This window comes from Phytophthora infestans, genomic scaffold (genome assembly GCF_000142945.1).
Source record: "Phytophthora infestans T30-4 supercont1.36 genomic scaffold, whole genome shotgun sequence".
Taxonomy (NCBI): Eukaryota; Oomycota; class Peronosporomycetes; order Peronosporales; family Peronosporaceae; genus Phytophthora; species Phytophthora infestans.
The window spans coordinates 337,692-357,460 of record NW_003303723.1 but is presented as its reverse complement, the minus strand read 5'-3'; the positions used below and the strand labels follow the sequence as shown (position 1 = coordinate 357,460).

Genomic DNA, 19,769 nt, shown 5'->3' with positions numbered 1-19,769 from the left:
TGCCACTAAGTCGAGGATAGACAGTGACATACATCTTCAATTTGCTCCCCTCTGTAAGACCTTATGAAGAAGGCCATGAAGACTGCGGGTTTACTGGCCGAGAAATTGACGTACCCGACTGTGCGCCGTGGAGACCTGGTGGAGGCGCTACATGGCGTGCAGGTGGCGGATCCGTACCGTTGGCTTGAGGACCCGGACTCGCCTGAGACGCGTGAATTCGTCACCAAGCAGAATGAAGTGACGCAGCGTGTATTGAACCAAATGCCGTTCGTAGCGGAGACAAAGGCGCGCATGACGGAGCTGTTCAATTATGAGAAATTCTCGGCTCCACGTAAGCACGGAGGCAAGTACGTTTTTACTAAGAACGACGGACTGCAGAACCAGAGCGTGTTGTACATCCAGGATGAGCTTCATTGCGAGCCGCGCGTGCTGTTAGACCCCAATCTTCTAGCTGAGGACGGCACAGCTGCGCTCTCTAGTCGCGCCTTCTCGGAGGCCAAACTTGGAGACGGCAAGCTCTTCTTTGCGCACGGAATCTCACGTGGAGGCTCGGATTGGCAGACTATCAAAGTCATGGCGGTGCACGACAACAACAAGATATTGGACGACACAGTGGAGTGGGTCAAGTTCTCCAGCATCTCCTGGACACACGATGACAAGGGATTCTTCTACTCACGGTACCCTCCTCCTGACAAAATGAAGGACGACAAGCACGACGATGCAGAGGGACCCAAGAGAGGCACCGAGACGGACTCCAACATGAACCACCAACTCTGGTACCACAAGCTGCACACGCCACAATCTGAGGACAAACTGGTGTACGCGTATCCGACTGAACCGACGTTTAACGTCGGCGCTGAGGTCTCGGACGACGGCAAGAAGCTGCTGCTCTACGTCCAGGATGGCTGCAAGAACGCCAACATGATCCACGTCGCGGATTTGAGTGATTTTGAGAGCTTCCTGAAGGGGCCAAGTGACGCAACGATCTCAGTGACGAAACTTGTGGACAACATGGACGCTGCGTACTCGTATATCCTGAATGACGGTGACTACTACTACTTTAAGACCAATGCCAATGCCCCACGCGAGCGTGTGGTGCGTACCAAGCTCAGTGCTGAGCCTGTGTGGGAAGAAGTGATCCCAGAACAGCCGGACGCCATCGTGATCGAGGGTGTGCACCCTGTAGCGCCGAACCTTCTGGTCGTGCAGCTCGTCAAGGACGTGCACAATGAGCTGCATGTGTATAACCTTGACGGTGTGTTCCAGTACGAGATTTCGCTGCCTAGTGTCGGCACTGTGGGGGTGGCCAGCAAACGTACCGAGTCGGAGCTGTTCTACCACTTCATCTCGTTCCTGTATCCGGGCTCCATCTTCCGTATTGACCTGTCCAAGAAGGCTGCAACGTCTGGAACAGTGCCTGAAGCTGAGCTCTTCCGTGAGACCAAGGTGAAAGACTTCGATCCGAGTCAATTTGAAGCCGAGCAAGTGTTCTATCCGTCCAAGGACGGCACCAAGATCCCCATGTTCCTTGTGAAGCGCAAGAATGCACCGAAGAACGGCGAGTTGCCCGTGTATTTGTACGGCTACGGAGGCTTCAACATCTCGCTCACTCCGGCTTTTAGTGTCTCGAGACTTGTGTTCGTGCAGCACTTCAATGGAATGTTGGCCCTGCCTAACCTTCGTGGCGGTGGCGAGTACGGAGAGCAATGGCACCAGGACGGGATGCTCCACAAGAAGCAGAACGTGTTCGACGATTTCCACGGCGCTGCTGAGTATCTGATCAAAGAAGGCTACACGAACTCGGAGAAGATCGCGATCCACGGTGGCTCTAACGGCGGTCTGCTAGTGGCAGCGACCAGCAACCAGCGCCCTGATCTCTATCGCTGCGTTGTGGGCGCTGTGGGCGTCATGGACATGTTGCGCTTCCACAAGTTCACTATTGGCCACGCTTGGCGCACCGATTACGGCGATCCAGACGTGGCTGACGACTTCCACTACATCCGTCGCTACTCGCCAGTGCACAACGTGCCCCAAGCTGACAGTCCGATCATGCAGAAGCTGGCAGGACGTGGAGGATTCCCGTCAGTGCTGCTCACCACAGGCGACCATGACGATCGTGTGGTGCCTCTGCACTCGTACAAACTTATAGCCGAACTTCAGCGTCAGCTGGGGAACTCGGAGACGCAGACGAACCCTCTGCTTATTCGTATTGACACCAAGTCTGGTCATGGAGCTGGGAAACCCACCACCAAGATCATCGAGGAGACGTCCGAGGTGTTTGCCTTCATCGCGTGGAACCTCGACGCTCCCTTCGTCGCCTAAGCTGCTAAAGCGCCGGTCTTTCCTGATGGGGATTTCTACGAACAGGAAACGTGTATGCGATGATCCAATTGCCTGCTAACTTGCTTCAAATTCCTAGCATTTTTACGTGAAAATGTCGACGATTTCAGAGAGTCTCTAGACCTTCCTCGGCTGTCTCGTCCAGTGCTGTTCTACACATTAACAGTGCGTCAGGGTCGCACATTATACTCACGGGTAGACTGCCCTGGAACTGCAGCTGCTCTTTACTTGTAGGTCCCAGCTCGTACGTGTTGGAGCCTTGAACACGCATCGTGCACTCCATTGCCTTCTGCAGCGACAAGAAAGCGTCATTAATCTGGTCGCTTGTCAGGGTTGAGAATGCTCGCTCCACACACGACACGAGCTCCGTGAGTCCTGACACTGACGCGTTGAGTAGAGGCGGCGGCGACGTTTTCAATGCTGTCTGAACGACTCGGAAGAGAGCGCTGTCCATCACAGTGAAGTCCGGGGAATACGGCGGCAGGCTCTGCATCTGGACATTCCAGCCTTCTTTGCGCCCTTCTTCAGCAAACGTCGCATCACCAGAGCAGCGAATCTTGGCGCTGTCTTGCTGGATAAAGATGGTCAGATGTACTGGCATTTTGTGTCGAATTGTAGGGACAATAATCTCCGTGATCATTCGCTGCACGTCCTCTTTCGTCACAGTCTCCAGCGGCACAAACGTTCTCTCTAGCTGCGATCTACCTGTGTTCTCAATGGGAATACAAGGTCGAATCTCTTCTCGTACAAACGGCCATACGCCTATTTTGCCATCAAAGAACTCGCTCCTCTGTGGATCCCACTGCGGACGTGCCACAGCCGCCATAAACATGACCTTTGTCTTTTTATCTCTTGGAAGCGAGAGCCACTTCATATTGATATGCACCACGTTGTGCATGTCGTCAAATAGACCATTGGGTCGCACTTTATCGGCACAATATCGTAAGCGCTCGATCTTATTCTTGTCCGTGAGTGATGGTTTGATCGCGTTAATGGAGGGATTCCCGTCCTCCTTCAGTAGCTCATACAACGTCGTCTTGGGGATTCCGACGGCTGTGGCTAGAGCGCGGATGGAACCTCGCTGGGCCAATGGGATCTCCTTGACACGCTCCAATTCCGCCGACCAGTCGCGTTTTCGCCGCCCGCGGCGTCCGACTTTTCGTGACGCCACGTCACACACCTCGTCGCCGTTCTCCAAGCTCTGTACTGCGCGCTTCCAGAGCCTTGAGACGGTGCGACGGTCCACACCGAACTCGGTCGCTGCGTCTGTGACCGCGTGCCGCATCAGCTTCGTGGAGCCTTCGATGCGTCGCTTTAGAAGGAAGTCGAGCATGGCGCGGCGCTCATCATACGTTAAGTTCCTGCTGCCACGCTCCTTCCACGCGCTTGTTTTCTTGTCAGAGGAGCTGATATCACGGCTTGCGCGTGTTATAGCCGTCTCTGGGACAGGTAGAAGAACCTCTGGCGTGGGCACAGCGGCGACGGCAGGACTCAGAGGCAGCTCGGCCATGCTGATCTTCTGGAGACTTTGACGGTGGGTGGAGGAGACAGTTCGGGCTGGACGCAAGCAGGCTTCGTTGTTCTTACTGGCTGAGAAGAGGAAACTCATGCCCCCGTTGGGTGGTCCACATTTCTCAACTTCAACGTTGCATGCTACGTCAATGCCAGCGCTTCGATTCATCAAGTGCAGTTAGAATTATACTATTGGAGACAAGGGAAACGCCTTTACATCTAACTAATCACTTGACGAGGTTGCAGCTTCACGCGGAGCATTCAAAATGGTTTGACAAGCCAGCAAAGCTTCACGCTTGCACAACACGCTCACCGCTAAACTGCCGTCTCGCTGCAGACTCTTCTTGGTCGAGTCTTCTTGTGAGCCAAAATCATTCCCCCCGCCTGCTAGCATAATGCACTCCATTGTCTTCTGCAGCGCCAGGTACGCATCGTTGATCTGTCGTTTGGAGACAGCAGCAAATGCGCGTTCCACGCCAGCAATAAGCTCCTCCATAGGGGCCTGCATGGTGACAATACGCGCTGCCACTTCCGGGTAAATGCTCCTGAAGAAAATGCGATTTAGCACCACGAGCTCTGGACTGTAGGCTGGCTGGTACTGCACCTGAATATCCCAGCCGTCAACTCTGCCGTGCTCTGCCACCACCGGGTCATCAGGCGTTAATCGAATTTGTTGGTTGTCCAGCTGGATGAAGACTGGTCCGTTGCGTAACGAGCTCGGCATCTTCGTCTTAATCGCTGGAATAACGTAGGACGTAATCATCGCCTGTATCTCCTTCTTGGTGATCGTCTCCAGTACGCGAAACACACGTCCGACTTGTGATGCGGCCTGGATCCAAGGCAATGCGTTGGCTCCAGCGCAGGGTTCCAATGGTGGGTCTGCCACCACAAAGGGCCAGACACCAAGCTTGCCGTCAAACTGCTGCTGTCGTTGACTGTCCCACTGAGGCCGAGCGACGGCAATGAGGAACATCGCTTTCGTCTTCTTCGCGTCGCGATTCCCCGGCATGGAACACCATTTGGTGTTAACGTGCACCACATTGAACATGTCGTCGAATACCCCGTTGGGCTGCATCTTGTCCAGGCAGAACTTCAGTCGCTCACGTTTATTCTTTTCAGACAACGACGCTTTGATCGCGTTGGCGATCGTCGGCGTGACATCGGAGCTGGGGTCCTGTTGATCATCGGTATTGTTCACTGGGTTGCCAACCGAGTCTTCGTTTCGCAGTAGACGGTACAGCGTCGTGCGAGGAACGCCCACAGCTGAAGAAAGCGCTCGGAGCGAGCCACGCTGGCTCAACGGGAGCTGCTTAATCCGCTCCAACGCGGCCGAGTGATCTTTTTTCTTGCGTCCACAGTTGCCACGTTTCTTGGACAATGCTTGCTTCATCACGACGTCAGTGGGCTCTCCAACGTCCATCGCCGCCTTCATGGAGTTCCAAATTCGTGACACCGTGTTCCGGTGCACCTCAAATTTGTCAGCAGCAGCGCTGATGACCGAGCGTGGTAGGCGAGCCTCGCCCTGGCTGTGCTTGATCAGAAAATCTGCCATCACAAGGCGCTGGTTATCCGTCAGATTAGGCTTGCGCCGTCCATGCGTCTTGTTCTCCTGCGGCAGTTCAGGCGTGTAGCTGACAGTGTCTGTCAAGAGTACCGACGCGTCCGACATGTGAGTTGCAGAGTGAACAATCTTCCACCATCTATTTTGGACAGTATATTATCAGCAAATAAGAAGGCCCCACATGTATTTTTGTCCACTTAGTAATAGTCAGTTGCTCCGAAAAGAATGCGACAGAGTCTCTTTTTAAGATGACATTTGAAAAAAGCGACCGCGATGCTCAAGTACCAGAAGTGGCTCGCTGCGTTTGTCGTGCTGTTCGCGCTATGGCTACTGCTGCTACGGTACGCAGCCGACCACATCCAAGACTCGCGTGTACAGGAGGTGGTCATGGCGCTGCCCATGTACGTGCTTGTGTCCTATGGCGCATACTCGCTGGCGGTGATCGCACTATCCGTCATGGCTGTACAAGACTGCCCCGAGGCGGCCAAGGAGCTGAACCAGCAAGTCGTGGAGGCGAAGGCCGATTTGACCAAGAAGGGATTCATATTCTAGGCTGCTGCATTTAATGTTTAAGCAACGAAGCCGGGAGAAGAATCGAGAGCTGCAACTACGACTCCTTGCGCGGTGTACAAATCGAGTACCGGCCCGATCACGTGGTTGCAAGCGTTTTTGGTGTTGTTGACAGCTTCTGTGGGCTCTACACACGGTCAAGCTCGCGCTACTAAGCGCAGCGGGATCGCGCAAGACAAGCACATGCTGCTTCGTGTCCGAGCAATTACTGTAGTATTTCCTTCGAAATTGAATAGATTTGATGTATCCACACCAACACCTTTTAAATAACATCCTTTGTGTGACGCACACGGTTGGCCAGTTGGTGGATCGCAGTAGTTTCACAAGGCGCAGCACGGCCAAAGGAGCACACCTCAACTTAGATTATAGACGTCGCGGGAGTGCAGCCTGGAGGACATCGACCAAGGAAGACTGTCAGATTGCCCCAGCGTCTTCTCTCTCGATAGAACCCTGAAGCTTCTCCTTTGGACAAGTTGAGTGTAGTGCAAGCTCCTGAAGAAACAGTCCTCATCAGCCATTGAAAATGGGAGGCGAGTGCGTGCCGGATCATTGCCGCGAGTGCGGAAGCAAGGACGTTGTGACGGACTTCAGCGCGGGCGACGTCGTGTGCCGCGACTGCGGCATGATCCTCGGTGAGCGCATAATAGATGATTCCCCCGAATGGCGAACATTTGCTAATGATGATCGGGGTGGTGACCCCGCTGCGAAATCCAGGGTCGGCGACGTCGCGGACGCGCGGCTGGACAGCCTCTCGCTGTCCACGTATCTGGTCGACCCGAAGAAGGGCGGCGGGGGCGCTGACGGTGAGGCTGGGCGCAAGCACAAGCGCCCCAACATCTCGTCCGACAGCGCCAAGGTGAAGAGGATGCAGCGCAATATGGCACGCATTCAAGAAGTTGCAGATTATTTATCGCTACCTAAGAAGATTGTGGAGATCGCGCTGGACGTGTACGCTGAAGCGGAGAAGCAGGGTGTCAACATGCGAGGACCGGAACGAGAAAGTATGGCCGTCGCAGTGCTGTTTATCGCGTGTAGGAAGGCAGGCAATGCACGATCATTGAAAGAATTCGAGGAGGCTTCCGGCATCCCCAAGCGACGTATTGGCAAGTCATTTATGAGCTTGCAGCGCCGCTTGGATCTCGAGGTGAAACAGGCGACGACGGAGGAGTATGTGCAGCGCTTCTGCTCGAGACTAGGACTGCCAAACAAGACTCAGATGATAGCACACACGGTGGCGAAGAAGGCAGACAGCTTGGAGCTGTCTAATGGACAACCCCCAGTTGCAGTGGCAGCGTCGGTGATCTACTTGGTGGCAGCATACACGAACGCAAAGCGCTCGATTCAGGAGATTAGTGACGTTACGATGATTGGCGAGAAGAGCATGAAGAGAGTGTGCAAGGAGCTGAACAAGAGTCGCGTTGTGCTTTTCGAGGGTGTGGTGATGACTTAGTCAACTGCTACGATACTGTGACATCCAAGAGAGGCGTGGTGGTGGCGCTGAGTGGTGACAGCAATGGGAGAAGACTTCGTAAGTAAAAAGAAAGAAGACACTCAGGTTCGTATATATTTAATGGGACACGCACATCCTATTTGCATGGTAAGACAATCAAGAACTTGATCTTCTATCTACTACTGTAGCTCTCGGTTTTTTATTGCTGCTTCGGACTGATGTTTATGTTGTTGCTTTTTTCTTCCAGGTCAGGTACATGTATAGATAGACATGGAAAGACAATAGAAGAACTATGCAATGCTGCATGGCTGACAGAGGTGCAAGACGGCCTTTGTTGTACAATACTTAAGTACGTTGTGTTTATTGATTGACTTCGCACGCCGCGTGCTGTTCCATAACCTTTGTTTTTGGTGTGCTATACCTTGTCTGCTTGTTGCAGACAAGCAAAAACTGTTTTTTTGTTTCACTCGTACACTAGCTGAGCGATTTCTATCCACGAAGTGTGTGTTCGTTGGCATCTCTTGAGACTCCAGACGACGCCTCGATACAGCAGCTCCTCTCGGTTGTTTAGCCGACGAAGCACCAGATCCAAGTTGTTCGAGAGCTGCACATCCAAAATTGTACTTAAGTAAAAAGCGTCAATACAATAATGCCAATTGCAAGCGTACCTGTTTGGTGCAGGGTTCCGAAAAACAAAGCGACAACCCGCACGTTGTAAAGCACCACAGATATCCACAACCGTAGCAGGGGATGCATGGAAAGTAGTCTTCCACTGTCTGATTGAGCACGTCCACGCAGAACTTGAACTCTCTCCGTGAAACTGCAGTCAACAACGTCCAGACCACAAATGTAAGCTCTCCGCGTTCCTAGACAAGCACTATCAGATCTCTGCGACCTACTGATCCCGTCCAGCGCTGTCGGGAACACGTCATCATATGAGGATGAATAGCCGCTCACTGTCTTCATGCCGGTTGCCTCTAACCTGGCCAGCACCACGAGGTTGTGGCCGTCGCCGGGCACGAGCCGCTCTGTGGACATTCGCCTCGGTGCTCTTTTACTAGGCGCTCCACGATGCCAATCAAACAAGCGGATACCAGCACAGAGAATCTTTTCGTCAGCTAAAGATAGGATGTCATATTCTATGGTTCACGACTCCTCGCTCTCGAAGATCGGAGCTTGAAAGGCAGCTGAACAGTTTTGAAAGACCCAAGAAAACAATTTTGAGAGACCTACAAAGGTAAAACCTCACCAAAACGGTCATCGCATTACCAGGGGAGATTCTTTTCTCGAATGTCCGACGTTCTTCCGTCAAATAAAAACCCGAGCTGAGCCACCGCCTACTCGCGTCTCCAGCTCTTTTTCTCCGCGTCTCCTTGCCGCTACATCAGCTATGTCCACAGCCGCACGCCGACGATTAATGCGCGACTTCCGCAAGCTTCAAAACGACCCGCCGTCGGGCGTATCGGGCGCCCCCATGGACAACAACATCATGCTCTGGCAGGCCGTAATCTTCGGGTAAGACCACGCCTCGCAGCTTTAACTTCATTCATTTATCTAACATCACGTACGCTATCATGATAGACCGGACGACACGCCATGGGAAGGCGGCACCTTCAATCTGACGCTTGAGTTTAGCGAAGACTATCCCAACAAGGCGCCGACTGTCAAATTCATCACGAAAATGTTCCACCCGAACAGTACGCGGTCTTATTTTTGCTTCATGCCATGTCGTGTGTGCTGCTGTAACTAACTTGTGTTTTCTACTGCTTGCAGTCTACAACGACGGCCAGATCTGCTTGGACATCCTGCAGAACCAGTGGTCTCCGATCTACGACATCTCGGCCATCCTCACGTCCATCCAGTCGCTGCTCTGCGATCCCAACCCGAACTCGCCGGCCAACTCGGAGGCCGCGCGTCTTTTCCAAGAGAACCGACGGGAGTACAACCGCCGCGTGCGCGAGATCGTCGAGCAGAGCTGGCAGGCGATCGCATAAAAAAGCTCGCTCGTCGGACGCGCCGCCGCGTTGTGTGGCACTGCACAGCCTTTTCTTCACTGCCGCATTGTGATGGGGGTCGGCAGCAGGAGTTGAATGTCTGCCATTCTTGTCAATGCGTTGCCTCTCTTCCTTTTTCTCCGCTCCAAACCGACTACAGTAGACTCAGCGTGCAGACCACGAGCGACGACGTCAGAGGATGAGCAGTAAGATAAAACAAAGCAGTGCAGTAACAAGGGAAAGAAGATCAGGAAGGACAGAGAACTAGGCCACAAAGGACAAGCGAAAAATTGAAACCTAAAGAGAAGTACTCTTTTTGACTGCGAAGTTGCCATGTTGGACACATTACTGGGCGAACGGCGCCTCAGCAGCTTCCTCTACGCTCTCGAGCAACTGATTTGATGGAGCTTGAACCGGATTAAAGTGTGGCTTAATTGTAGATGCTTTGACGGACCCCGACGCAGCAGCAGAGGCCGCAGCAGCGCCGAAGAAGGACAACTGAATATCGCAGCCCAGATCACGCAGCGCTGCGTAGGCTTCGTCCCCGCAACCACGATACTGTTGGGCCTCGCGGAGCAATGGCTCGATCTCTGGCTCGTCGTGCAGGAAGCGTGAACGCAGCTCCACACTGCGAGCCACTATGTTACGCACCGCCAGACTCGCTTGGCGAAGTACAGCCACGTCACGACGGTGAGCTTGCATGGCCCGCGCGATTTGCCGAATAGCCCCGAGCTCGACTAGCACACGACTGTTCTCAGGAGAGCGGAGCGCAATAGCAGCCAGCGTTGCACATGCATTTTGTTGGATAGATGCATCGGATTCATGACGTTGCATGACCAGCAACGTCCGTTCGACGCCCCCAGACTGCAGAATCGCACGCTTTAACTCATCCGCAGCCGCCACGTTCCTAAAAACGGTAATGCAGCGATTGGCTACGGGAGCGCTATGCTCGTACGTCAGCATGACGTTCTGAACGACGGTTAACCCATCTAGATCGGCGATCTGTTGGCAGTTGTCCTCCGTCACTGCAAGTTGCTTGAGGACTGCAAGCCAGCTGACGAACAGATCCGACGAACCACTTGATGTCTGTGTTGCATCACTGCGTCCAGCTTGACGTAGGATCTCTAAGCTATACGGGATCACACCACGCTCTACGAGAGCCTTGATAGTATCCTGTGCCTGCGAGAACGTCGCGCGAGGATCGTCATTGATAGTCAGTACTCGCAAGCACAGCGCCAGTTGCTTCGACAGCACTTCGTTATCCTTGGCACTCTCTAAATGTCTGCACAGCGCCTCAACACCGTCTGACTTTGTAAAGTGCGCTTTGTTGCTCTCATGCTTGACACAAGCTGCTTTCACAAGCGCAAGAACTCGCACCACGGTCTCTGTATCTTCCCCGTGACGCTTCAGCAGTTTCACAAGTCGCTGCATGCCTGCAGCACCCACAAAGTCCTGATTGTCGACATTATCAGCGCACAGCAACACCAGTAAATTGCTGCAAGAGGCCGCTACAGCGGCGGAGTTGGAATCTTGCAGCGCCAGAAGCGTATCCACGGCGTCGTTCCGTCCTGCCACCACTCGAGCCTCTGGAACGTCCTCACAAACGCTCTGCAGCTCCGCAACAAGGCTTAATATGTGGGCCTGCTCGCTTTCAAACTTCAAGAGCTTCTGCAGCTCCGAGATTAGTCGCTTCAGCCGCACAGGAAGCGACTCCTGCCCGAGTGACGCGCCGCTCTTAATAATATTGGACAAGTCAACACCCTGCGACTCAAACTGCTGCACGGCATCGGCCACCGCCTCCTTTAAGGACATGTCAAAGTCCTCCACATTCTCGGCGACGCACTCGTCGAACGTCTCCTGCGAGATCTGCCTACGCGCCATGGTGTTGAAATCTATATTTTATTTTGCAGCACTACTTAAAGAGTTAACCTCTTTTTGCCGTACTATGCTGTTAGAATTTTTTTTTTTTAACTACACTTGACAACTAAAAAAGCGTTAAATTGTACCCAGCAAATTTACCCTGGGTACCGGAACTGGTTTCCGGATGTGTCTACTACAGTAGTATAAATTGCCAAAACTACCAACTTGAGTACAGAATCGCAGAACAAGATGACCGACGGAACGGACAAGCTGTTGGTCGCGGGCCTGGAGGATTTAGAGAAATACCTCGACGATCACGAGGTGGCAAATGCTAAGCTCAAGCAGGTGCGTCTTTGCTGCAGCAGCAACGTAAGTTAAAGAGCTTTGACGTTGATCTATCGGTTCAGGGCTTTCTTATGCTGACGAAGGCAAAACTGCGACTGCAAGAACACGCGCTGTCGGAAATTTCGTATCACGAAGAATTTGAGGCGTTTCGGGTAGTGGTACTGGATTCTGAGGGAAATTGGCGACTGCAAGATGCGTCTGAGGTAAAAGTAGTGGGGAAGAGTGGCGACGACTCGCTACGTAATCGGAAAGCAGGCAAGAGCGGCCAGGAAGAAGCAACAGATACTAAAGCCAGGAACACGGACACACTGCTGTGGTTCAGCTCGTTACCGCCTAGTGATCTTCGTCAGGCGCAAAAGCAATTCTCGAGTGGTACGCTTTGGTTGCTGGCAAGGATTTCGTATTGCTGACTTTCTTTCTTTATTACAGGCCTACAAGCATTGTTAGTGGCAGCAGCATCAGCACATAAGGTTCAGCGAGCCGTTCACGGAGTTACCAGCATTCCTCATTAAGATATGGAGTCAATGGTAACGTGTTTTCATGGTTTGATTGCTTATTTCGGACACACGGGGAAGCTCTATTTTGTTGCCACACGCGGACTTGCTTACACAGATTGCCGCTGGTCGAATCGCCCTGGCTTTCGACTGAAGACATTGGCAACACGCTCCTTCACCTTGTCCATTGCCATGTCAAGTCGTATTCCCTGCTCTTTTAAGAAGGACACATTCATCTCTTTACCAGTGTAGCCGCGCTGCAAGTTGCGGCGGATGAAGGTGTCGTACTCCGCAACAATTCGAATAATCAGGTCGGAGGTCGAGATGCCATCCGTGCGTCGCGTCTCGAGGAACTTGCCCATGGCCTTGATTCGCGCATACACATCTCCGTCAGATGCATCACCCGAGGTGTCCGAGTACGGCAAAGCGTCATGACACACGAAGTCAATCTTGTGCTTCTCAATGAAGGCGTCGTTGATCACCCACGGAGCGTCCTCCACGACCTCGTCCACCCACTTGCAGTGACGAAGCGACTCATAGCGCTCCTTGTCCGTCATGACCGTGCGGCCTTTTAGTCCGTGTGTGATCTCGTCATTGCAGCAGCCAACCAGCAAGTACGTGTTGGGGTACGCTTCTTTGCATTGCTGCAGAGCCTTGGCATGTCCAAAGTGGAAGAGATCGAAGACGCCATCGGCGTAGAGACGTAGAGGGCGACCAGTGATGGTGCCGGGCTCGCCTTCAACGAGAGTCTTGCGGAACGGCGCGGAGCTTGTTGAGCCGGTGCTTGTGCCACTAGATGCGTCGATGCTCACAGGTTTGTCGATACTGAGCTCCTGATCGGGTTCGTTGTTCATGTTCTACAAGATACCAAAGCAGGGACATTTAGCTACTGAAGTATAATTTTAGAGGTACCGAAGACATCGACAAATGTCTGCCTACTGGAGCCATGTTCCGAGTGTGGTTCTTGATTTGTTCGTTGCAGGGAGAAAGCTGGAATGACTAATGGAAGGACTCTCCATCACCACCGCTTGGCAGCACCTCAGATTGTGGGGTTCATCAGTGACAACCCCATTCGGTTTCGCATTGCCGTTGGTGGGTGGGAGAGGACGGCTCCGATGGACCACTTCAACTTTGGTGTGCTCTACACAATTCACCATCACTCCTTTTCGATGACGATGGACCACGTCACGCAGGCCGGGGAGGACAGCGTGCTGGTGGCGCGACTTGCGAGCCGCTACTTTCGTCCAGGAGGCGTCGTCAAGGGAGTCGTGCGGCTCGTAAGCCATCAGCAGAAGCCTGATGCTCACTCGGAGATCTCCCACGTGGTGGCACAAGTGCACGGCCACGTCACGGTGGACAACAACCTGTTGACACTACCAGTCGTGCAATTAGAGCGCAAACCCTCCGAGGATGACACAATGGGTGAAGCGTTGCCCGACGTACGCAACTTCTCGGGCGACACTGGAACGTGCATTTTCCGCTCGGCGCCGTCGGTGCTGCTCTCGGATATCAATATTGCACCGACTCAGTCGGAGCTGGGAGCTGCCGCTGCGAAGAGTCACGGAGCAATTGACCTTGTGTCAGCAGCCGAGGCTGCGCGCGAGGAGACTGCGGAGCGCTGCACACGAGAGTTTGCAATTGCTCTGCCGAAGAACGTCTGCCCCACATTCCGTGGGTCGTCCGCGAGGGTCTTCTACGTGGTCTCCATCACGGCGCAATGTGCAACTACTGGGAGCAAACCTGTGTCGGTGCATCTGCCGTTCGAAGTGTACGGCTCGGAGTATTTCTTCGAGGCTGGCACCGTAGCTAGTGCAAGCCACTTCGCTTCGAGTCAGGACAAGGACGATGGCAGTGCTGCGTCTGAGGTCAAGAACGCCACGACCGCACACAACAAGCAACACGTGGTGGGTGGAACCACTCGCGTCGGACGAAGTTTGTCGCTAGCACCGGCACCTGTTGGTGTCCGTACAGGCAGCGAGATTGCGTTCGAGTTGCGGCCTTCGCTCATGCATGGCCGAGTGGAAACGGAGCAGATGCAACGCGCACAGACGAGCATCTTCACGATTGGCAAGGACAGCAGCCATCTCGTGCGCTTCCTGCTGACAAAGCAGTTCTACCAACCAGGCGAGGTTCTTCTGGGCGTTTTTGACTTTACTCGCGCTAGCATCCCTTGCTACGAAGTCTCGGCCACGCTGTGTCTAGAAGAGACGCTCTCGTCTATGGCGCTGGATCCCGACCGCGTCGTACAGTCCAAGGTATTCGGCAAGTTCCATGAGCGCACGCTGGATACACTGCAAACGAATGTTCGCTTCAGCATCCCGCACGATGCGCTGCCGACCATCAAAACGGACCTGGTGCGCTTCCAGTGGCTGCTGCGCTTCGAGTTTTCGGCTGGAGCACCGCCGCAAAAGGAAAGCAACGACGCTCCGACGCAGCAGAGGCAAACGTTCCAGTGGCAGGTGCCGATCGTGGTGCAGCCTGCGGTTGCTACAGAGCGCAACCAGCTCGCCAACGTACCGCACAAACTTTACTCGGGTAGCACTCGCGTTGCTACACTGTCCGGTGCTGAGCTAACCTACTAACAAGCATAAACCTCTTTTGTTGAGCAAAGCCAATTTTTAAGTTTAATATAATCCCCTCGTTTTTTGTCATAGCCTAGTAAGGAGCCTATCATCATGTTGAAGTGGGTGATGTTGACGCGTCGCAGTTGAGATCGGTCTTAAACTGACCGAAATCGGTACTAGCCGTACTTAATCCCAATAAGTACGAGTACATGCTCTTAATTTTTGCTTCGTGTCACTTGCAGTTTTCGACGAACAGCGACAGAAGCGCAAAGATGGCGAGAAAGGTGCGTTCTTTCCCGTAGCGATCCCTCGCGTCGCAGCGAATGATTTCGACGATAGAGTCTCATTCGTTTCGATATCCACAAACGTCGTCGTGGAAAAACACCGATATCTTTTATTGTAAAGGGCTAATGAGATTGTTTGAAATGTAGAGACGTGCCGCCGAAATGAACAATGCCGATGAGGCTGAGGACAACCACCACTCACCCGCCGCAGAGGAAACGAAGCCGACAGCTGAGGATTTAAACGAGGTCAACGACAACAGCAGCGTCAGCAGCCAGGAGAGCACAGCCGAACCGCAGCCGGAGCCCTACCGCAAGAAACTGAAAGAAGGCGAACCCGGTACCCTCACTGGTCGCCCCCTGCGTCTCTACGCCGATGGAATCTTCGATCTCTTCCACTTTGGACATGCCAAGGCTCTGCAGCAGTGCAAGAATGCGTACCCCAACACGTACTTGCTGGTTGGCTGCTGCAGTGACGAGATTACGCACAAACTCAAGGGCCGGACCGTCATGACGGACAAGGAGCGTTATGAGTCTCTACGTCACTGTAGATGGGTGGATGAAGTGGTGGAAGACGCTCCTTGGGTGCTGTCCGACGATTTTCTCGAGAAGCACGACATTGACTATGTGTGCCACGACGCACTACCGTACTCGGACACATCGGGCGAGGCGTCAGAGGGCGACGTGTACGCTCGTATTAAGGCGATGGGCAAATTCCTGGAGACGCGACGTACGGACGGTATCTCGACATCCGACCTCATTATCCGTATCATCGCAGAGTACGACACGTTCATCCGCCGCAACTTGCAACGCGGGTACTCGGGCAAGGACATGAACGTCCCTTTTATCAAGGAGAAAAGTATCAAGTTTGACATGGCAGTAGATAAGGTGCGCAACGACGTCGATGGTTTCGTGCACAAGTGGATGAACAAGGCCGATGAGATGCAGCACAACTTTCTGGAACTTTTCAGCAAGGAAGGCCGTCTGGTACGTTTGAAGCCCCAGTCGATGCGTTGTCCTTGTGTGTAGTCGGCCTTGTTGACGGTGTTGTCTTGTTGCTTTCATATTACAGCGCACATCGTTCCGCAAGCGCCGAAAGATCATCAAGGAGCGATTGTCGGAGCGAATGTCCGAGATGGCGCGCGAAGGATTGTGCTAAACGAAGCTGCGGGAGTTCTCTCACACGCCCCTCTTGCAAATACTTGAGACGGCGAGTGTGCATTGCTGTGAAGCAGGTCTCGCTAGCTGTGTCTTGGGTTGTGTAACGACTGAGTCAAAAGAGTTAACTGAGAAATGACAAGACATACAGATCTTGCTTATGTGTATCCGTGGTGCTTCATCCCGTGCGTTGCCACGTTCAGTACGACGCGTACTTTGCCTGCAGAGGTGACTCGTGTGACCTCACGGCAATCGCTTTGTGCTACGAACTTGGAGTCGAAATACTCGGGCGGTGATCCCGTTAGCCACGCTATAAACTGCTGCATTCGTGACGAAGACATTGGCCGAAACAGCGGCACCTCCCGTATCGAGCAGCCTGGTGTAACAGGAAACGTGATAGAGCCGTAGCCTCGCACCACGTCGCGACCCAGTGCGTCGAGTCCGTACAGACTCAGCACCAGGCGAGGCCAGCCGAACGGGTTGGTGCTCTTGAATGACACGTCGATGGGAAAGTTGAGCAAGATCTCGTCTTCATTGCTGGCCAAGTACGCAATCTGCGAGAGTCCGTTTTCAGCCCCCTGCAGCCCAACAACGCCGTAAGTGGATTATCTGTCGAATGTGACAGAGATGCCAAGACTCACATGAAGCACGCGCCAGTCAACGCCGTACGTGATGGCATAGCGGCAGTATACGTTTGTGATGCCTGGGTACTATTAACCGCAACAGGTAGATAGTTATTCTCCGGCAAACTCGTTGCATTTTACAACGGTAACGTACATGGACTCTCTCCACTTCACCTGAGCAGATAACCTGGAATCCGGCGGCAGGTTGAGCCGCATGCATCGAGGTTGACATTGGTGTCACCGCCGCTGGAGCATCCCTATATTCTACAGGTAAATTTTCTGCCTTCCTCTGCCGTAGCCTCTCCAGCGCCTTAGCCACCGCGTCGTCAGCTGTAGCACTGGGCGATGCCATCGCAGCTCTACAGTGTCTCTTCAAGGTTTAAGCACCGTAAGTTTCGAGTTTAACGCAACATTGTCATTTTATGTTGCTATAACAACTTAAATTCCTTACCCCCTCCAAAATCAAGGCCGACCACCAAAGCGCCGAGCGATGGCAGATCGGGCGGAATCGGCGGACGAGCGGGCGCTACGTCGTGAGCTACAGGAGCTTACTAAAAAGCGAGAGGCACTCGATAACTCCAGTACGTCGCGTTGTTCGTGTATTACCCGTTCACATGGGCTTTAGGCGCTGTAGTTGCTGTCGGACGCCACATATTACGATGCGATCTTTCATCTAATTACTTTTCTGCGTTTTCCTTCTATCTACAGAACGTCGTAGAAGTGGGACATCAAAAGGTGTAGCAGGTCGACGTAGTGTGTTTGCGCGCCTTGGTGACGAGACCGCACGTTCAGGAGGTGCAGGCCGACACGCTGTGCAGCTTAAGGAAAACAACAGTCGGGGCGATGCCTCGCGAAGACTTGGGAAGCGTGGCAGCGAGGACAATCAGCAGAGCAGCGCTGTAAAGAGACAGAGGCTCCATTCTGCAGTGGCCAGACCGGAGGGTGGTCATCATGACGAGAGAGCGGAGGAGACGAGCAGGAGTTCCACCTCAGCTGTTTCTCCCTCTACGAACAACGCACGTACACAGGAGCGGAAGCAACGTGCAGTGGCGCCGTATGCACAGAAGGACGGTATCGCACGTAGCAGACGCATGTTTGGGGCGCTAATGGGACATCTAGGCAAGGCCAAGCGGCAGATTGAGAAGGATACCGACTTGTTTAAGCGCCAGGACACGAAGCAGCATGAAGCCGAGCAGAGGGAGAAGAAGCAGAGTCAGAATCTTGAAATCCAGGCACGCTATGAAGCTGAGGTAGCTCGACTGGAGGCGTCAATAGCTCGCACTGAGTTGGATCGCAGTGAGCAGATTACTCGCGCCAAGTTGGAGCACTTGCAGATGCTGCGGAAAAGCGCGAGTCAGTCGAAATTTCTGGTTACCATCGCGTCTCCACCGATCTATTATCTCCCAGCAAAACACACGAAGGAGACGAAGGAGTTGGTTGCTGCGTCCATGGAAGCTCATGAAGCCAAGATGAAGGCGAGTGTACAGACCCACGAGGAGAAGCTGCGAAAGCTGGAAGCGGAGTTTGCAACGAAGCTAGAGAAGCTGCGTGAAGAGCTAGACGATGTTCACAAGGCTGACAAGGAGAAGGCTGCGGAGAAACGAGTGAAGAAGGAGGACGCGGAGGGTGATGAGAGCATGGAAAATGTCAGTAGAGAGCCCGAGGAGGACCACAAGGAGGCACAGCAAAGTGGCGAGGAGATGTCCGACAGCTCACCGGAAGATTCTGCTATGGAGGATGGAGAAAGGAGGAGTGATGGTGGAGAGACGAATGACACGGCTGTTGACACGAAGAGTGATTGTAAAGAAGAAAGCGGCCCTTCTCCACGCAATACGGTGAACGGTTCTAATGTGGCTCAGAAAGCTTCATCTCCCAGTCGGGATGAGAAAACGGTAGAGCAGGTACAGGAGGAGCCACAGAGCCCGAAGCAGAATGACGAGGCTGCCGATGGTGCGAAGCTGGAAATCAATGACGTGGAGACTGAAGCGACTGTGGCGCCGAAAGAGGACGCGGTCCTCGAAGTCGACAAGATGAAGGTGACCGAGCTGCGAGCAGAGCTGAAGAAGCGCGGCCTCGGCACCAAAGGGCTCAAGGCGAAACTCGTGCAGCGACTCAAGCAGGCGATGCGTGAAGATGACGAAGCCATGTAGTAGTTTCGTATTTATGCTGGGCAAACACGACAATCAACCAGACTTGATCTTCCTTCTTCTTGAAAATGAATTTATCTTGAAATCCTATTTTACCTGCTATAACGTATACAAGCTCATACGTGTCGAGCTCCGAGCAGATCTCGATACTTCGCCACGATGGAAATGGTGCGCCTGTGTGGATCCTAGAGTGGAGGCTTTTAGTCTGCGCCTACTGACCTGTATCTGTTCCCTGCAGGAATTCCCGTACGCGAGCCCTGTGAACCCGGAGAGCTACGGCGTCCTCACAGCCGCACTCTTGTTGACTGGACTTGTCTTCATGGCGCTCTTCTTCACGCGTGCGGTGGCGCCCAAGAAAAATGCGGTCGTGGAGCTGGTACTGGCCTTTATCGCCTCTTTGCTGCTGGGCTTTGGCTCGCTCTTCCTCTTCTTGTGGGCCGAGATCTACGTATAAAACAGAAGTAAGAACCATCCAGCAGCGCTGCAGTTGGTGCCAAGCGTCCTACTGAAGCTTGTTCCAACGACAGAAGACGGAGATGATACGACACAGACGGAGACATGCAGTTTTGGTGGAAAAGAGCGCAAAAAACTCGGCACGATTTAGTGCAGTGAGCTGTCATTTGACGTCGAGACAGCGAGCACTGCTACACAAGAAAACAGCAATTATGTTTATTTGTTTTTGCACCGCTCGTGTGTTGGCTGTGTAATTTCATGGGTCGTAGGATTGGGGTGTGGCGAAGGCTCAGAAGGACGGAGAATGTACTGTGCTCGCTTGTCATTGCTTTAGGACTTCGCCGTTCCTAGGTTGGCCATGCCCTGCCACCGCTACGACCATCGCGAGCAGCTCCTTACCAAAAAAAAAAGAGTGTC

General features: G+C 53.3%; 12 protein-coding genes across 12 annotated transcripts; 8 read left to right on the top strand and 4 right to left on the bottom strand.

Annotated features, from left to right (window-relative positions):
- Nucleotides 1-63: 63 nt before the first annotated feature.
- PITG_14598 (prolyl endopeptidase, putative) lies at nt 64-2,322 on the top strand (the record flags this gene model as incomplete). Its single annotated transcript, XM_002898455.1, has 1 exon — nt 64-2,322. One exon carries the CDS (start codon nt 64-66, stop codon nt 2,320-2,322), a length of 2,259 nt encoding a protein of 752 aa, XP_002898501.1.
- A 3,364-nt stretch (nt 2,323-5,686) lies between these two features.
- On the top strand, nt 5,687-5,965 carry PITG_14597 (uncharacterized protein; the record flags this gene model as incomplete). The annotated part of the gene is made up of 1 exon (XM_002898454.1): nt 5,687-5,965. The coding sequence occupies one exon, from the start codon at nt 5,687-5,689 to the stop codon at nt 5,963-5,965; it is 279 nt and encodes a 92-aa protein (XP_002898500.1).
- A 541-nt stretch (nt 5,966-6,506) lies between these two features.
- On the top strand, nt 6,507-7,433 carry PITG_14596 (transcription initiation factor IIB, putative; the record flags this gene model as incomplete). The annotated part of the gene is made up of 1 exon (XM_002898453.1): nt 6,507-7,433. One exon carries the CDS (start codon nt 6,507-6,509, stop codon nt 7,431-7,433), a length of 927 nt encoding a protein of 308 aa, XP_002898499.1.
- Nucleotides 7,434-7,844: 411 nt separating this feature from the next.
- On the bottom strand, nt 7,845-8,546 carry PITG_14595 (uncharacterized protein; the record flags this gene model as incomplete). Its single annotated transcript, XM_002898452.1, has 3 exons — nt 7,845-8,037; nt 8,102-8,253; nt 8,333-8,546. 3 exons carry the CDS (start codon nt 8,469-8,471, stop codon nt 7,897-7,899), a joined length of 432 nt encoding a protein of 143 aa, XP_002898498.1.
- Nucleotides 8,547-8,823: 277 nt separating this feature from the next.
- Nucleotides 8,824-9,427, top strand: PITG_14594 (ubiquitin-conjugating enzyme E2, putative; the record flags this gene model as incomplete). Its single annotated transcript, XM_002898451.1, has 3 exons — nt 8,824-8,948; nt 9,015-9,130; nt 9,207-9,427. 3 exons carry the CDS (start codon nt 8,824-8,826, stop codon nt 9,425-9,427), a joined length of 462 nt encoding a protein of 153 aa, XP_002898497.1.
- Nucleotides 9,428-9,772: 345 nt separating this feature from the next.
- On the bottom strand, nt 9,773-11,308 carry PITG_14593 (uncharacterized protein; the record flags this gene model as incomplete). Its single annotated transcript, XM_002898450.1, has 2 exons — nt 9,773-10,470; nt 10,543-11,308. The coding sequence occupies 2 exons, from the start codon at nt 11,306-11,308 to the stop codon at nt 9,773-9,775; spliced, it is 1,464 nt and encodes a 487-aa protein (XP_002898496.1).
- Nucleotides 11,309-11,536: 228 nt separating this feature from the next.
- PITG_14592 (uncharacterized protein) lies at nt 11,537-12,144 on the top strand (the record flags this gene model as incomplete). Its single annotated transcript, XM_002898449.1, has 4 exons — nt 11,537-11,632; nt 11,695-11,841; nt 11,902-12,004; nt 12,062-12,144. 4 exons carry the CDS (start codon nt 11,537-11,539, stop codon nt 12,142-12,144), a joined length of 429 nt encoding a protein of 142 aa, XP_002898495.1.
- Nucleotides 12,145-12,155: 11 nt separating this feature from the next.
- On the bottom strand, nt 12,156-13,110 carry PITG_14591 (choline-phosphate cytidylyltransferase B; the record flags this gene model as incomplete). Its single annotated transcript, XM_002898448.1, has 2 exons — nt 12,156-12,983; nt 13,066-13,110. The coding sequence occupies one exon, from the start codon at nt 12,681-12,683 to the stop codon at nt 12,237-12,239; it is 447 nt and encodes a 148-aa protein (XP_002898494.1).
- Nucleotides 13,111-13,241: 131 nt separating this feature from the next.
- On the top strand, nt 13,242-14,708 carry PITG_14590 (uncharacterized protein; the record flags this gene model as incomplete). The annotated part of the gene is made up of 1 exon (XM_002898447.1): nt 13,242-14,708. One exon carries the CDS (start codon nt 13,242-13,244, stop codon nt 14,706-14,708), a length of 1,467 nt encoding a protein of 488 aa, XP_002898493.1.
- Nucleotides 14,709-14,943: 235 nt separating this feature from the next.
- PITG_14589 (choline-phosphate cytidylyltransferase B) lies at nt 14,944-16,284 on the top strand (the record flags this gene model as incomplete). Its single annotated transcript, XM_002898446.1, has 3 exons — nt 14,944-14,974; nt 15,122-15,958; nt 16,044-16,284. The coding sequence occupies 3 exons, from the start codon at nt 14,963-14,965 to the stop codon at nt 16,128-16,130; spliced, it is 936 nt and encodes a 311-aa protein (XP_002898492.1).
- Nucleotides 16,285-16,287: 3 nt separating this feature from the next.
- Nucleotides 16,288-17,104, bottom strand: PITG_14588 (sporangia induced hypothetical protein; the record flags this gene model as incomplete). The annotated part of the gene is made up of 4 exons (XM_002898445.1): nt 16,288-16,707; nt 16,771-16,839; nt 16,907-16,939; nt 17,021-17,104. The coding sequence occupies 4 exons, from the start codon at nt 17,102-17,104 to the stop codon at nt 16,288-16,290; spliced, it is 606 nt and encodes a 201-aa protein (XP_002898491.1).
- A 128-nt stretch (nt 17,105-17,232) lies between these two features.
- Nucleotides 17,233-18,902, top strand: PITG_14587 (uncharacterized protein; the record flags this gene model as incomplete). Its single annotated transcript, XM_002898444.1, has 2 exons — nt 17,233-17,333; nt 17,461-18,902. The coding sequence occupies 2 exons, from the start codon at nt 17,243-17,245 to the stop codon at nt 18,900-18,902; spliced, it is 1,533 nt and encodes a 510-aa protein (XP_002898490.1).
- Between the last annotated feature and the right edge of the window lie 867 nt (nt 18,903-19,769).